Source organism: Balaenoptera musculus, chromosome 6, assembly GCF_009873245.2.
Source record: "Balaenoptera musculus isolate JJ_BM4_2016_0621 chromosome 6, mBalMus1.pri.v3, whole genome shotgun sequence".
NCBI classification, from domain to species: Eukaryota; Metazoa; Chordata; class Mammalia; order Artiodactyla; family Balaenopteridae; genus Balaenoptera; species Balaenoptera musculus.
Genome location: NC_045790.1, coordinates 45,405,086 through 45,422,109, shown reverse-complemented (window position 1 = coordinate 45,422,109; position 17,024 = coordinate 45,405,086). Strand labels below are relative to the sequence as shown.

Below are 17,024 nucleotides of genomic sequence, written 5' to 3'. Positions count from 1 at the left end.
CGTTCTGCGCCCAGCGCGCGCGGGAAAGGCGGGCTGAGGCGCCTGGAGGCGCGCGCGCGGGCAGCTAGCGTCCTAGGTTCCTCTCCCTCCCGCCCACCTCCTCTTTCCCGCCCTGTCCGCGTCCCCCCCGCCCGCGCCGCCACCTTCCCACCCTCCGCGCGGGCGCCCCACGCGGTGACAGCTCAAGGTCCTGACGCCACAACGCATCTCCAGGCAGCCCGCCCCCTCGCAACATCCGTCACCTGACCCTGCCATATCAGGAACCGCCGCGGTCCAGCTCGCGTCCCTGCTTCCCTGTCCCCCTTCCTTTATTCCGCGCTCCCCACGCTGGGGGTTCTTCCTTTCTCCAAACCGGATTATTTAAAAGAGAAAAAGAAAGAAAAAAAAAAAAGCAAATTTATCTCATGGGTCTATCCGCCATTCAGGAGGCTGGATGTCAGTTTTAAAAGAAATGGCGCTATGCTCCACTTCTCGATTTGGGAAACGAGCGAAATTAAAGGAAACTGCTGCGACATCTGGACACTGCGTGGCGCTGGCGCCGCTGGGGCGGCGGGCCCCGCGCCGGACCAGGTAGGCGGAGCCGAACCCCAACCCCTGCTGGATCGGGGCGCCCCTTCCCCTGCCTGCTCCCCGCGTTGCGGAGGGCTCTGGGCTAGGCCAGCAGTCCATTCACCAGGCAATTTTTATTTTCGGTTTTAACATCCCGCTCAGCGAAGCATCTGAACGCTTCTTCCTCTTTCCTCCTGCCACGGTGCTCCCCTCCCCCACGGCTGCTCCCCGCTCTCCCGTTGTCCCCGCGTCCACTGGTCGTTCCTCCCGCAGCCTCCTCCTCCTCCTTCCGCCCGGCGCTCCGACACCCTTCCCTCTTGCTGCCTGACTCTTCAGCGTGGTCCCTCTCCTCTCTCCTCCCCTCCTCCCTCTTCCCCCTCTTTTCTTCCACATCACTGACCCTTTCTTTCTGGACACCCCCCGCCCCCCCGCGCTGCTGGGGTCCACTCGGCACAGGAAAAGCGGGGGAAGGAAAGGGAAGAGCCGCAGAAAGGAGGGGTGAGTCGAGGACACGGAGGCGGCCTGAGGACACGCAGGAGCCGGGTTCCAGAGCGCAGACTGACGGGTCCCGGCTGTCGGGCTGGATGGAGCTTTGGCGCGGGTTCGCCGGCTCCCCGAAGGCGAGTGGTCGAGCCCAGGACGCCTCTTTCAGGCGGGCGGTGCTGACCCGATGCCCCAACTTCCCGGGCCTGAAGTCAGTCTCGATGGGCCGAGAGCCTCGCGGGCTGGAGGCGCGGCCTGGCCGGCCCGGCGTGTAAGAGAGGATGTGGGACTAGGCCCAGCCTTCGGAGCCTGAAAGGTGGCCCGCCTCGAAGTGGCTTCTTTCACTTGTGGCCGAGCCTACTGGCCGAGCTGCAGGAGTGGATCCGTAGCGAGACAGACGACAGGTCCTATGAATCAGACGCCAAGCCTCTCGCTATCTGGAGGAGGCAAGTGAGGCTTGGATGGTGCAAGCCACTGAACTGTAACCGAGAGACTGGGTCCAGCGGCACGCAGGCTGCTTCCACTCCCCACCCCTCACCTCCGCGCAGGACGTAGCCTCCTGACCCGCCGGCTGGAGTGAGACTTAGGGAGCAGGCTTAAATAGCCACTCTAAATAACATTTACAAATGCACCTCTCCCCTCTCCTGTAGGACTCCCTCAGAATTTACGGAACACCCAGGCACCATGCTGAGGCTGCTTGCCGCTCCTCTGTGACAGAACGAATGCGCTTTCTGGCTCTTCACAAGGTTAGCTCCTACTCCTTCAGGTCGCTTCTCAGGTATCCGCCCCCCGCCCCCCTCAGAGGCTCTTCCTCCAGGCACCGTATTTTTTTTTCCCCTAAAGCACTTACCATACAGAAGTTATCATAAGTAATTGTTTACTTGTTTGTCTGTCAGTAGTTAGTATGTAAACTCCGTGGAAGGCGAGTCTTGCTCGGTCTTGCACCACACCTATGATTCCTCTCCTCCCCCACCCCCAAAAAAAAACCTCATAGGAGAGAGATGGACTAGTAAAAACATACAATTATAATGAGGGGATTTCATTTTATGGCAAACAGAAGAGGGGTACTTTAGGAGGTGGGGGATCAGAGAAAGCATCCTGGAGGGGAAATGCTGCCCAGTTTCAGCACAGTATCATTTAAGGACCCTGGAGAAGTGGAAGAGAGAAGGGTTTCCTGGACCCAGGCAGAGTTACTAGCTGTGGCAGTAAACCATGGTGCGTGAGGGTGAGAAAACCTGTATTACACATTTCTTGAAATTATTAGTCAGGGTTCTCTAGAGACAAAACCAATTGTGTGTGTGTGTGTGTGTGTGTGTGTGTGCGCTTGTATGATTTATTTTAAGGAATTGGCTTACCCAGTTGTGGGGCTGGCAAGTCTGAAGTCTGCAAGACAAGTAGGCAGGCTGGAGACCCAGGGAAGAGTTGTTGTTGCAGTTTTGAGTCAGAAGGCAGCCTGGAGATAGAATTCTTTCTTCCTTGGGCAACCTCTTTTCACTTAAGGCCTTCAACTAATTGGATGAGGCCCACACAGATTATGGAGGATAATCTGCTTTATTTAAAGTCTATGGATTTAAATGTTAATTATATCTAAAAAAATACCTTTACAGCAATATCTTGACTGGTGTTTGACCAAACAATTGGGTACCACAGCCTAGCCAAGTTGACACATAAAATTAAACCTCACATTATCCTATTATGCCTGAAAGGTCTGCTGAGCCTCAGTTTCCCAACCAAGTTTAAATTCTGGGATCTGTCTGTATTGATTGGGCCTGTATAGCTTAACCTATAACCATTTCCTCTCCGCCCAAACTTGTTCTGGGGATAAGGGGAGTTACCCACTTCAGAGGAATGCCATTTGAGTAAGAGCACTGAGTAAGATTACTATACAGTAATCTCTGTGTTCAATGAATATAAAATTTAAAACTTAAACTCCATCTTGGTTTTCCCCTGCTACCCAACACCTGTGTTTTGTTAGTTGTGGTATGCAGGGGAATTCTATCTAATTTTAATATTAGACTAAGCAAAATACAATTATGAAGATGAATCTTTAGCAACACAACTAATTTGTGGCATTCCAAACACGTTTGGAATTCCAGATGACTTTGGCTTTGTGTTCTTCAAGAACAGTATGATCAAGAGCTGAGCAGTGTTATTTGTGCACACTTTCGCTTGTATTACTTATCTTCACAGCGGCTCTTTGAATTTGGGATTACTACCCTATTTTACAGGTGAGAAGACTGAGGCCTAGAGGCACTCAAATCTTAGATACTTTATAGCCAGCAAGTGCCAGGGCTGGAATCATTAAGAAGGTCTTTGGATTAAAAGCCTTGTGCCCTTTCTGTTGTACTAAACAGAGTCAATAGGAAGTGAGCTATTGATGGGTCATTTTTGCAGAAAAAGGATCATTGAATGTCGGAGCTTTTCTTTGCTCTCTTCCTTTGGCCTAAAAACTGACTTGGCAGATCTGAGTTTTTGAATGGAGGAAAATTATTTCCTATATTTTAAAAGGATTTTCTATTTTCGATCAGCAAATTCATCCCACAGGCAGAGATAGGAGAGGGCATTTTACTAATACCTTGTCTGTGCCACGCCACCCAACTACCCCCTAGCCGTGATGTCCTAGGACACTAGCTTTTTCCCTCAGGTATCTCTTTTTTTCTTTTTTTTAACATCTTTATTGGAGTATAATTGCTTTACAGTGGTGTGTTAGTTTCTGCTTTATAACAAAGTGAATCAGTTATACATATACATATGTTCCCATATCTCTTCCCTCTTGCATCTCCCTCCCTCCCACCCTCCCTCTCCCACCCCTCTAGGTGGTCACAAAGCACTGAGCTGATCTCCCTGTGCTATGCGGCTGCTTCCCACTAGCTATCTATTTTATGTTTGGTAGTGTATATATGTCCATGACACTCTCTCACTTTGTCACCGCTTACCCTTCCGCCTCCCCATATCCTCAAGTCCATTCTCTAGTAGGTCTGTGTCTTTATTCCCGTCTTACCACCTCAGGTATCTCTTGATTATCAAAATTCTGTGAGAAACTTCCCTAATATTGCACATGCTCAAACTAAAAACCCCAAAGGTATAAGACATAAAACACTAGAAGATTTTAAAACTATTATTTGAACACATATAAAATATTAATTTATAGAATATATAAATACATAAATAAGTAAAAAAATAACCCAGTAGAAAAGTTAGCGAATAATATAATGGGCAGTTTAGAGCAGAGGATATTCAAATAGTCAAATGGTCAAAAAATTATGAAAATATATTCAGTTTTACTGGTTAGTAAAGAAATGTAACAAAAACACTGACATATACCTACAGGTGTGGCAAAAATCAAAAGAGTGATAACATTGGCAAAGTTGTCAGAAAACAATCTTCTTACATACTATTCTAACTTGGTACATTCATTTTGGAAGGCAACTTTACAGTATTTATTAAAACTGTATGTGCATATACATACCTTTGACTCAGCAATTCCACTGAGTTTATGTATGCAAATATACACATACATAAATAGATGTATGGAAATATGTATACTGTTTATGTAGTGTGTACATACGTATGGAAAGAAATACATATTACATATGCATGTATATATGTATTACCCTTTGACTCAGCAGTTCCACTCCTATAACTCATCTAAGTATGAAAAGTATATATGCATATATACATGTATATATATTATTGAAGATATACACATACACACATATATATACATACATAAGTATGGAAAGATTTTACACACACACATATGTGCAGACATACATTGTATGTGTGTGTTTGTGTGAGAGAAAAAGAGAGATGTACCTTTAGCCTCAGCAATATCACTTCTATAAATTGCTACAGATTGCTCATACAAGGATGAAAAAAAGGTTCTTTATAGCAGCATATGTAGTAGCAAAAAAAAAGAGAAATAATTTACATGTTTGTCAATAAGAGACTGGTTTTAAAAAATATGGGTTTATCCATAAAATACAAAACTATGCAGCTATACAAAAAATGAACTGCACCTTTATTTCCTAATGCAAGTTGTCAAAGATCTACTATCAAAAAAAAGTTGCAGAATGGTTTCCTAAATGTGTGTGTTGGGGCAGGGCTGTTTACAATTATGTGTACCTATATTTCTGGGAAGTTGATTAAAAGTTTTTAAAAATAGTGGTTACTCCTGGATAGTGAGAATGGTGGATAGGGAGGTTTCAGGAGATATTAATTCTGTTTACTTTCTGTACTGTTTGAAAGTTTACCATGAACAAGAATTTCAGAGTAACAACTATGGAAATTTTTGGCTCCAAAACTAGAGATTCTAATTTTGTAGTCCTGAAGTTGGTCAGTGAATTCAAAATTTAGAACATGAATGATTGAGAGCCAGGGTTGAGAACAACTTCCCTATATGTTGGTCTCAAATGACTGATGGGGACAGCACCATCATTGTACAGATATAATAAATACCTGGGGGTGAATGTAAAATGAAATGTCATGTAATTTTTCCCTAGAAAGGGGATGACATTAAATTCTTCTGTTCAAGGTGGGATTTAAACAGATCAAAAGGCTCCTGCAGCTCTGGAATGGATCCATATATGATCTCTCTAACTGTCCAAGGCAGTCTAGACATTAGAGAGTAGTAGAGGATGACAAAATATTTTAGGCAAGTTTATAGCTTATAACTCTAAGGTGGCATATTGGGAGCAGATATAGGAGACTGTACAGGGTACTGCTGTGCCCTAGGAAAGGTGATAGAGCTTAGTACTCATAACCCACAGACAGAATGAGAAGCCATTGGATATAAATATTTCCAACATTCACCCTTCAGAAGAAAACTCTGTGTGTTGTCATAATCTGTTGACCTATCTGTGGCTTTGTGAACAGAAAAAATGTTTACTGTTTTATGTTTATATGTTATCTCTTATAAACATATTATAAAATACATAATGACACACACTGAAATTATTTACAACTTAATTTGATAAGGAAAACAAAATGCAATTATTTATACTATGAGATGAGTGAAAACTGAAGAACAATGAATAACCTTTACCTATCTGGTTTAGGACTATACTTAAAGCCACCCAAACAGCAGACACTCATGACTGGTTCTGACTCCCACTCTTATCCACAGCTCAGTACCTATTATTTGGTCAGAAGAAAGTGGAATTCTCAGGGAGACCCAGTTTTCAGCTAAGGCAAGGGGATGAAGAAATTTGTAAAGTGAGAAGAAGGTAGAGTGGCGTTTGGTTAAAATGAAATGGAGACCCTGAGGTCACACAAGAAAGGGTTCAAAGGAAGTAGCACCAATCCTTTCATAATGTAGAGTATTCCAAAGAGAAGATAGACAAATAGTTTATGCATTTTGGGAGAAGGCCAAATTTGAAAGGGAAATGAGCCATGGTTTAATTACTGTAATTGCTCTTAAAGTTTTCACTTTAACTCTGTTGTAAAACATTTTATGTGCCAGCACTGACTCTATAGATCTACTGGAGGTCTAATGTCAGGGGCTTCTGAATGAGAAGGGCATTAACAGGTGTTTGGGGTTCCTTTGTAAATTTCCAATAAAACGTAGATATCTGTGAGACAGTCTGTGTATCATCTTCATAGTTTTTTTTTCCCCAGAAAAATCTTTGGTTTATATTGATTTCAAACTTCAAATTATAATACAAGTCAGCCATTTCAGGAGGGCAGAGAATGAGATGAAAAGAAAGTAACAAAAGGAATAGAAGGAGGAGAGGCATCGTGGTGTTTTGTGGAAGATGGATCAGTAGTTTAACAGAATTAATCAAATAAAACCAAAACAAACTGCTTATGGTCTACACGCTGGTGGGGTTTGTGAAATATTCCCAGGCCTGAAATAATGGGAATCTGCTCATTCCCTACTGTCTTGATTTTCTATAAAACTTTTCTCAGGATCAGCTTTTACAAATGGTAGGAGTCCTTTTTGGCCTCTTGAATTCCTCACTCAGACTTTAATAGCATTCCTTCCATAAAGGAAAAAAATACTTTATAGAAATGGTAACTTGTATCTATCATCCCTTTGTTAATTATGTAATACAGGAAATTTTGCTTTGAAGCCAGTGCTACTAATGAAATAATATGTAACTGGCATGGATTACATATTAAGCACAGTAATATAAATCAACATGTATTGATATTGAGGTGATACAGAGCTCTTCCCTGACCAGCTGGTTCCTACTATCACCCAGGCAACATTTAGGGACCTAAAACTTCATGGAATCCAATGGAAACAAACAAGAAAGAACGGACCTTTAGAAATGGGTCTGTAAACTCCACAGCAGCTATTTACAGAGAGTTATTCATCTTCTAATGACTTTTCTACATATTTTAGCATTCTCGTGCCTTTGCACTTTCTATTCCTTCCAATACCCCCAACATTTTTTCTTGGTTCCAACTCCTATACCAACCTCATTTAGGTCAGTATCACTTGTTATATGTTTACTTAAAAAACACTGTTTCTTTCAGAGCATTTACATTAGTTTGTAAACACCTACTTCAGCATTATTTTAATAAATTTATTGGGTCTACCTGCTTATCTCACTTAAAGAAGTGAATTCTTTTGGTGGCTATGAGTCACATGAGAGAAATGCAAAATGCAACAGAAAAAAAAATCAGAGGTAAGACGAAGTAAGAAAGAGCTTAAAATTAAACTACATATTTATTTTGCAAAGCATCTTTTCTGTGCTAGTTTCCACAAACTTGTTGGTAACTTCTCAACTAACTGGTGGAGGTGGTGCTTATGAAGATCCCCCACCCCGCAGGGCTCCAGAATTTAAAAATGCATCTCTTCTCTCTATTCCTTTATATAGCTTTTCTTGGCTCAGACAAGCAAAATGGCAAAATCATTACTAATAAAATACAAGACCCCATTACAGTCATGTATGCAACAAACTTATAAAGCGATAAAACTTTAGTGATGGTAGGGAGCTTAGAAGTAATCTAGTCCAACTCCCATCTTTTATAGATGAGGAAATTGGGGCTAATCATGTCACATGATTTCGTAGGTCATATATTGAATTAGTTGAAGAACTAATACCAGAACCCAGGTTTTCTACCTTCCAATCAAGTCCTAATTTCTCTCTGCTTCATTCCCTCTTTCTTCCCTGGGATTATAAATAGAACAGGAGAAGATATTGAAAGTATTGTGATTCAACTCTTGTTGCTCCTTCAAGTAATTTTTAAAATTAAAATGTTCTTATTTTCTTATGTATTTCTCCCCCTTCCCATATTTTTAAGCTTGGTAATTGAACACTGTGAAATTATGCCAACCTAAAATTTATTCTTCAAGTTTTCACAAGATAATGAAATAGTTTGTTGATAGTGAAAACTTAGTAGTCATGTCAGATTTTGGTTATGATTAGCTGCTGACATAAATAACAAAGCAGACTTCTTAGTCTGCTAAGAAGATGACTGTAGATGACACCAGCTTTTGCATTTGTTTCAGAAGGCAGTCCACAAGAGTGCTTCCAATATTATTTCTATCATTTTTGAAGATTACTAATTCTACTTGATCTTTTTTCTTTTTTTTTGGTAGAGTGGCAACGTCTTGAACATTGGAAAAATTACACCCTATCATAAAAATAATCAGCCTCTGATAAAGCATAAAAGGAAAATAAGCATTTCTTTTGTTTTTTTAAAATAATTGATACTTGCAGAGGTGGTAAAAAAAATCCCTATTCATTATTACATATTAACACACAAGTAGTTTGTTTTTAACATTTCCCATAAAGGAAGGACAATACAGAATCTCAATGTGGTTGGTCTAAGTAAAATTAGTTTTATTTATTTGCTGAAGGTCAGTTACCTAGCTTCATAAAATGAACTAATTTGGTCCTGGACACCATATTCATATTGCTTTTGTCATAATATAGAAATAAAATATCATAAAGCATTCCTATGAACACACTTTCCCAAAGCCATTTGGAGCTGTATGGATCTTGAGCTCTCTGTTTGAATCTATTTCATTCCTTATATCTGAAATTACTAATTTTAGCCATTAGAACACAGGAAATTTTAAATAGATTTTGCTTTCATAGTAAATCATTCTTGTTTTCTCATCCATTCACTCGGCTGAAAAAAATATAAAAATGAGGTCAAATTAATACATTATTGAATTCTGAATTTATTTCACTTCCAGATCTTACAATGAAGGTCAGGTAGTAAGATGTGTACAAACCTTGATAATATTTTAGATTTAGATACAGAAATTAACATGTATATTTTTCTGTAATTGCAAAATAGAGCCAGAAGCAGGGCTCATGTATATAGAGCTATATTTGCTTGCATGTATCCTTCAAAGTGAAATCTTAAACAGATTTAACAGTATATACTTCTTGTGCTGCTGATAAAGCACATTGACCAAATCTGCCTACCAGGTGGATTTGAAATCTGAATTTACTTTTACATGTATTCATAAATTACTATTTCAGTGCAACCAGGTGGTACTTGATTTTCCAATAATGTGTGATGTTTTGGTTTTGCCAAATATATATATATATATTATATACCCAACCACATTTTCTTGATTTAGTTTCCCTTAATATCAGGTTGTCATCAGATTCCACAACTTCTTTAAATTAGGAATGGAATCATGTTTTAAGCCAAAATCTTGGAGTCCAATCTCAATTTTTTTACATTAAACAGTGAAATATCAGTTATTCCAATGCTGTAATGTATCAAGCAACACTGGAAATTAAATCCCCAAACAGTACACCTTTAGTTTGTTCAGCAGATATTAAGACATTCCACGAGCCATCATCATATATTTTCAACAGTTTTATATTCAATCTACACTTTTAGCAAAGTCCTTTGGGAAATATCCCGAGATAATTTACTGGGTAAGTGCATGGATCTTCTGAAATACATTTGTAATATTTCATAGTTTGACCCCCTGAGACAGTAGTAAAGGAAACAGAAAATTTAACAAAGAAATAAATAGGTTAAGGATCAAAGTAATCTGGGCGTTGCCACTGTGCCATAGCTTCTTGTAAAAACTGTAGTTCTTCCTCACCTCTTTTCCAAGGGCCACGAGTTACTTTTTTAAAGTCTCCGTAAGTAAGACTGCTACTGAAGAACCACCCAGAAGTACAAAATATCACGAAATCTTTTCAAGTGGCAATTTACAGGGGGCTCTCTGTATCCTACCCTTTATAGATTAAACAAATCGTTACAGTTAACGGCCTACCTACAGTTGCTCTCGCTACAATCCCCGACTTCAGTCTGTGCGCGGACTCTGCTGGAACGTCGCAAGAATCTCGCCTTGATTTAACAACAGCAAACGAGCGCCCCTCTCGGAGAGCTGTTCAGAACCACCTTGCCCTGGGGACTTTAGAATAAGCGGGCAAGTTCGAGGTGGCTTCCGGGTCCTCTCTTCCCCGTCACTATCCGGTGGAGCTGGGCGCGAGTCCCCAAGGCTTCCAGTATGGAGCGTTTTGCACGTGACCTGCTCTGCTCCGTGCAGCTTGTAAAGAAAGAGCCCACGGCGACCGTCATCATTGCTTGGTCCTCCGTCTTCAGCTTTGCCCTCATATCCCCAGGGCCTAACGCCTGAAGTGGGGGCTTACAGGGGGGTTCCTTCAAGGTCAGTGGGGCGAACGTTATCACCTGCCTCCCACCCGAATGCCAGTCACCGCCGCCTCCCACTCCGCCCCACCATCTTTTGTGTGAAGATTCGCAGCACTTGGGTTCCTTCGCGGATTTCTTCACGTGCCACTTTTCGCCAGAAAACCCTGAAAAATAAACCTGGGAATTCCACATTCGGCTCCAAAATCTCGCTGGAAATCCATTTGCCCCACCTCTCTGCGTTTCACTTCACGGTGAGTGTCGAGGGCTCCACCCAGAGAAAGAAAGAGAAAAAAAATTTCTTCCCGGTCTGCCCCTCCTTCCCTGCAGGGAATCAGGTCGCCCAGGAAGACTTCCGCCGCTCCATGTTTGCAGACCTCATTGAACTAAGTTGGGGTGGGGAACTGGAGAGAAAAGAAAAGTCGTTTGGGGCGGCTGTGTGCACGCGCCATCAGTCTCCCTCGGCCGCGCGCAGGTAGCGGGCGACGTCGCGGTGGCCCCGCTCCTCAGCCAGGTCCACGGGCAGGCGGCCCCAGGCGTCGCGCACGTCCAGCCGCGCCCCGGCTCGGTGCAGCGCCGCCAGCGTGTCCAGGAAGCCCTCCCGGGCCGCGTCGTGCACGGGTCGGGTGAGGGTGGCGGGGTCCGCGCAGTTGGGGTCCGCACCGTGGAGCAGCAGCAGCTCGGCCACGCGGGCGCTGCCCATCATCATGACCTGCCGGAGAGAGCAGAGCGGTCAGGACCGGGGTGGAGGCAGGTAGAGTCTTCTCAAAGAAATACCTATTCATGATCCAGAGGCTCTTACAAGCCTCAGGAGTCTAGTTAAGCTTCATTTGCTGACGCAATACCATCCCCACCCCCACCCCCCCGGCCCCAGCCCCAATTATACTCTACTCAGCCCTAATTAGTTCCATTTTATTCTCCAAACGTGGGAAGACAAGAAAGAGCTGATGATAAACTGCTTATCGCCGTTGTGGGAGATTTCTTTAAAATTTCCATTGAAACAGGGGAGTCTATTTTGTTAAATGATTTATGGGTGGAGTTAAAAGACTTTTAAAGTCTTAAATTATTTTCCTTTTTCTTCCCTCTACCCCAGCCATAATCCCAGTCTAAAAAATTTACTAGGCAGTCAGCTGATATATTTATTTTAGAAGTTAAGAGCAGTGCTTTAGGAGAGAAAATAAGAAACAACTAAGTCTAAAACAAGGTTTACTTTGTTTAGTTCTTGCAGTAAATCCCCTGTGGAAGGCGTTTGCTTTTCACTGTTGTATATGTCTCTGCTCATAAAGGGAATACAGTCCCACAATTGGAGCCAAAATTGGAGATAGAAGGGAAAAAGTAAAGTCATGCATAGTTTTATAAGATGATGAAAACAAATTATTTGTTTTTAATGAATGGTTCACCACTTTTAATATTTAACATTATAGATAAAGGCTAAAGTTTAGAGGATAATATATTTGAGGTAATGTAAAATAAACACTATATTTACATTGTACAGGATTTTATAATGTTGAATAGTAAACATTTCGCTATCTAAAAAAGAGCTTGGATCTTAGCAGTCACATCAGAGCAATGCATAATTTAGAAAAAGGATGTTTTGGAGCAGTAATCCTATAGTATCCATTTGTGTACATGTATATTATGCAAGTATTTACTTTCTTATTTTAACAATAAAACAATTTTTAAAATGTTTATCCATTCAAGTTTCCAATTTCCTTTATTTTATTTTTTTAAACATCTTTATTGGAGTATAATTGCTTTACAATGGTGTGTTAGTTTCTGCTTTATAACAAAGTGAATCAGCTATACATATACATATATCCCCATATCTCCTCCCTCTTGCGTCTCCCTCCCATCCTCCCTATCCCACCCCTCCAGGTGGTCACAAAGCACCAAAGCACTGAGCTGATCTCCCTGTGCTATGTGGCTGCTTCCCACTAGCTATCTATTTTACATTTGGTAGTGTATATATGTCCATGCCACTCTCTCACTTCGTCCCAGCTTCCCCTTCCCCCTCCCTGTGTCCTCAAGTCCATTCTCTACATCTGCGTCTTTATTCCTGTCCTGCCCCTAGGTTCTTCAGAACCATTTTTTTTTTAGATTCCATATATAATAAAATAATTTTTGATAATTAAATATACAAAATGTTGTTATATGTTCTTGTGAGTTTATGTTTTAAAATGTATCACGGAATCAAAAGATAGTATGCAAAATTTTTTTTGTTTGTTTCATGGATATTAAAAACATCTATTTCCTCCCTTAGAAACCATGATATGATTTCTATTAGTGATGTAAAGGGCATTTCATACATAGAGAAGAGGGGGAAAAGTGGTTCTTAATATCTCAGAATATGGTGAACTAAAAACGACAAACCTCTTTCTACAATTAATATAATTTGAAGTCTTTAAGAGCTACTTTACATATTGTTGCTGCTTTAAACAATCCGTCATTTCTTCCAATATTTTCTATGAATTCAAAATGAATGAATACATATTTTCTTTAAAATCTACACAATTAACAAGATTCCTTAATAACGGCTTGGTTCTGGAAGGTGATTGTGAGGTGAATACGAAATATGACCATAATAGTCAACAGTAAAACACAAAACATTACCTTAGATTTTAAAGAAATTAAAAAATATATTTAGCACTAAAGTGGGATTAATAGTTAAACATATTGAATAAATGAATTTTAACAATGAAGAGGCTAATTATTTATGAAGACCCTTTGCCATTTAACAAAGCTGCAGCAAATGCTTATGTAATCCAAGCATTCAGTATAACTAAACAAAAATATATAGAAGCACATTTTTTTCTTATGTAACACTCAAGAGACACTGCTAACATAAAAAGAATTAAGTATTGTAGTTGAGGAATCCTGTCTTTTTTCTTTGTATTCAATTCGTCTGTATGAGGAAAGAATACAAAATTTCACATCACAGCTTAAAGATTCAGGGTGATTTTTTTTTCACGTGCTGTGATTTTGTATGATTCCTTAAATTCAGTCCAAATTGTGTACCTTGTAATTTAATTATCTCTATCGTTGAAAGTTGACCGCTGTTTGTTGAAAGACAAACAGATAAGACAAAACAATTTTCCTTCCCAAATAACCTCGTTTCCCCCTTTCCTCTCCAGTTGAACCTATCCCTTGCATCTCTTATGAAATGGGAGAGGGGATATTGGTCTTTTTTCCCTCATTAAAAAGAAAACCAAACAAGTAGTGGGGTTTCCAATACCTTTCTTTAGATTTTTTTGTGGGTGAAAACCTGCTTTACAACTGAGCTCAATACTCCAGCAAGAGAGACAAAGGTCTAAGTCGGTGGAGATCTCAGTCCCCAGCCGCTTCCCACGGAGGCCGCGGGGCCGTGTTTGTGCGCCCCCTGCCGGCGAGGCCCGGGGCCCCCAGCTACCTGGATCGGGCGCCTCCCGAAGCGGTTGAGTCTGTTGGGATCCGCACCGGCTTCCAGGAGCTGCCGCACGGCCTCCACTTGCCCCCGCGCCGCGGCGTTGGAAAGGCCCACATCACCGCCGCCACCACTGAGCATGCCCTTGTCCTCCTCGCTCACTTCGCAGCCCCCAGGCGCAAAGTGTCCCGGATAATCCACCGCTGGCCGTGAGCTTCGCAACACGCCCCACCCCCCCTTCCCACCTCGCCCTAGCGGGCTCTCCCCACTAGGAAAGAGCTCAGTTCAGCTTCAGTCCCCTTTCGCCGTCCTTCTGCGGCTTGGAGGGTCCGTCCAATGGCCGAAGGGCCCGTAGTTAAGCCGGGCTTTTCCCGGATGGCTCCCAGGAAAAGGCCCCTCGCGCAGCCGCAACGTCGCGCGAATCCACTCTGGCCGCAGAGTGGGCGCGCGTTGCAGCGTCCTCACCGCCGAGCTACACTCTGGCGGAGTGGAGAGCCGGCAGGGACTGAGTTCGTTTCCAGCTGGGCAGTCGGGCTGGGTGCTTCCCACCTCCTTAGGCTCCGCCCCCTGTCCGTTCGGGCATGTCCCACTGTGTTGGCTTGGAGGCCTGGCAGGCAGCTGACGTTACAGCCGCGAGGCTAGGGGCCAGGAAGAGCAGCCCAGAAGGTGCCCGGCCGCACGCGCCAGACACCGCAGAGCGGAGCCCGCTGCGCAACTCGCTGCGGGGTGTCCAGCAATCCTAGGCTACGTTTTTTGGAAAGGTCGAATCAGTGCACTCAGCCCTTAATCACCTCCCTCCAGCAGGCGGAGCAGAGGATTTCTATTCCTTCCGTCCCGGCCAGCTGGTTTCACTAGGAAAGTTAGTCGCTCCCTGTGTAATCAAAAGGCTGAGAGAAAGACATTTAAAATAACCTCGTCTCTCTTAAGATGTCTTAAAGTGACAGCTCTGCACCTGTCATGCTGGTTAAATTCATCCCCAGGCGGTACTTGAACTTCACTAGCTTCACGTCTTGCATCAACCTTAGCAATTTGTGTGTGTGTGTGTGGGGGGGGTATCTTCCTACTTGAATGAGCCAAAAATCAGTCTAAGTGAAAAATCCTGAGAATCCTGCTTTGAATGTGCTTTTTATTCTTTTCATCTTTGAATTATGGATACAATCCTAAAACAAAACAAAACAAGAAAAACGAAAAGACATCTCTCACACACAGCTAGTTTGAGATTGAGAGTTATAGCTTGGTACCTCACTTAAAAATATAAATATATATTTTAAGAATCTGAGATCCCAGTTTCATGATATTTGAACAGTCTATTTTTGTTTGCACTCTTACCTATTTAAACCCACCTCAGCAAGTATTTGATTTCCATTTATCATGGGTAATAAAGGAAATTATGCAGTAATAATGAAACATAATAAAACAGGGATGTGGTTCTGGACCTGTCATTAAACAGGCTGAACCTGTAATTAAACCCACTTCTGAAGATTTAAAGGCCAAGTGCTTTGTTTTTCTTTCTAATCTTCCTCAGTGAGTTTGTATTAACATATGCGTTGCTTTTAAGGTTAAAAAAAATTACAGGTGGTGCTCTACTGAAATAGGAAGAGAACCACAAGTTAGGTATCTGTTGCCTGAAAACTTTGGTGAGGAGCTACATGAGAATGCTCCTAACATTTAACAGCTCTTATCTATAACATCATTTTTGGTTTAGAGTGCTGAGAAACACAATCTTAAAGGGAGGGCAATTGCTTGCTTACTCACAAATGAGAGACTCCACATGTTTCTTTTAGCATATCTTAGCTTGGATTCCCCTCCTCCCAATCCACTGTAGAATAAAGAAGAGCTCTTTACAGACAGGGTAGGGGGTGGCATGGAAGTGGTGGTTATGGCTAAAGATTTGCTGACTGAGCCTCAACAGAGTTGAAATTAACCTGGATGGGGAAGGGAAGGGGGCAGCATTAATAACAATTTTTCTCTCTCTCACCACACCATATTTCTTAGTTTTCAGGTTCTTAATTCCTCTACCTTTCACTCTTTTTTTTTTTTAACATCTTTACTGGCGTATAATTGCTTTACAATGGTGTGTTAGTTTCTGCTTTATAACAAAGTGAATCAGTTATACATATGCATATGTCCCCATATCTCTTCCCTCTACCTTTCACTCTTATTTGAATCTCCACTCTTATCTAGGAAAAAAGTCTTTTTATTTGTTGATGATGATTCTATTCTGGTCTGGCCAGAAGTAGAAGTCTACTGCTGGGTGAAAAGCATGGATGAGCTGTTTTTGTCTAGTCTTAGAGGCCAGTTCCCATGCACAGTGTATTGGGGATTACAGGTGTGCCAGTTGAACGGGAGAAGGAAGAGAAAAGATGGACGGTAGAAAGCCAGAGTCTTTGAAATGAATGGCATTGCTTCTTTGCCAGTTACCTGGAGGGGCTGAGTCACTAGACTGATATTGGTGGGTGTGGTGGCAAATGGGCTTAGTCAAGAATATCTTCATCAGAACAGCCTGATTACTGTGAAATTTAGTGCACAGCCAAATGCAACAAGGCAGGTTGCCTTTTAAAGGAGTATTGTTGGATCTTCCCTCTAATGGATTCAGTAATTAAATTTAGTTCAACAAAACTTAGTTCAGCATATCCTATAACGCAGTTCACAGTTGGATAAGATATGGGTCCTAGATTTTAAGAAACTCTCCCTAGTGGCATTTAAACCAACAAATAGAGTTTCAGAATCAATGCACTCCCTATCAAAATTCCAGTGGCATTTTTCAAAGAAATAGAACAAATAGTACTAAAATTTCTGTGGAACCACAAAAATCCCCAAATAGCCAAAGCAATCTTGAGAAAGAAAAACAAAGCTGGAGGCATCATACATTCTGATTTCAAACTACATTACAAAACTACAGTTATTAAAACAGTATGGTATTGGCATAAAGACAGATACATAGATCAATGGAACAGAACTGGGAGCCCAGAAATAAACCCACACTTATGTGGCCAATTAATTTATGACCAAGGAG

General features: G+C 42.0%; 1 protein-coding gene across 2 annotated transcripts; it reads right to left on the bottom strand.

Moving 5' to 3' along the window:
* Nucleotides 1–9,792: 9,792 nt before the first annotated feature.
* CDKN2B (cyclin dependent kinase inhibitor 2B) lies at nt 9,793–14,688 on the bottom strand. Of its 2 annotated transcripts, XM_036854755.1 has the most exons (3): nt 14,015–14,688; nt 11,819–11,882; nt 9,793–11,320 (listed from the first exon to the last, which is right to left on the bottom strand). In XM_036854755.1, exons 1-3 carry the CDS (start codon nt 14,125–14,127, stop codon nt 11,060–11,062), a joined length of 438 nt encoding a protein of 145 aa, XP_036710650.1. In that variant the 5' UTR covers nt 14,128–14,688; the 3' UTR covers nt 9,793–11,059. The 2 variants fall into 2 exon arrangements, with proteins under 2 accessions (XP_036710650.1, XP_036710651.1); XM_036854756.1 differs by lacking the exon at nt 11,819–11,882 and having other exon boundaries at nt 14,015–14,686.
* Nucleotides 14,689–17,024: the final 2,336 nt, after the last annotated feature.

Excerpts from the sequence above, each read along its gene's own strand:
- CDKN2B (XM_036854755.1), bottom strand. The coding sequence starts at position 14,127 with ATGTGGGCCTTTCCAACGCCGCGGCGCGGGGGCAAGTGGAGGCCGTGC. Across the intron at positions 11,883-14,014 it reads TCGGGAGGCGCCCGATCCAG|AGACATATACAACAGTGAAA; the intron begins GTAGCTGGGGGC and ends CTTTATGAGCAG. Across the intron at positions 11,321-11,818 it reads TACTGCAAGAACTAAACAAA|GTCATGATGATGGGCAGCGC; the intron begins GTAAACCTTGTT and ends TCTCTCCGGCAG.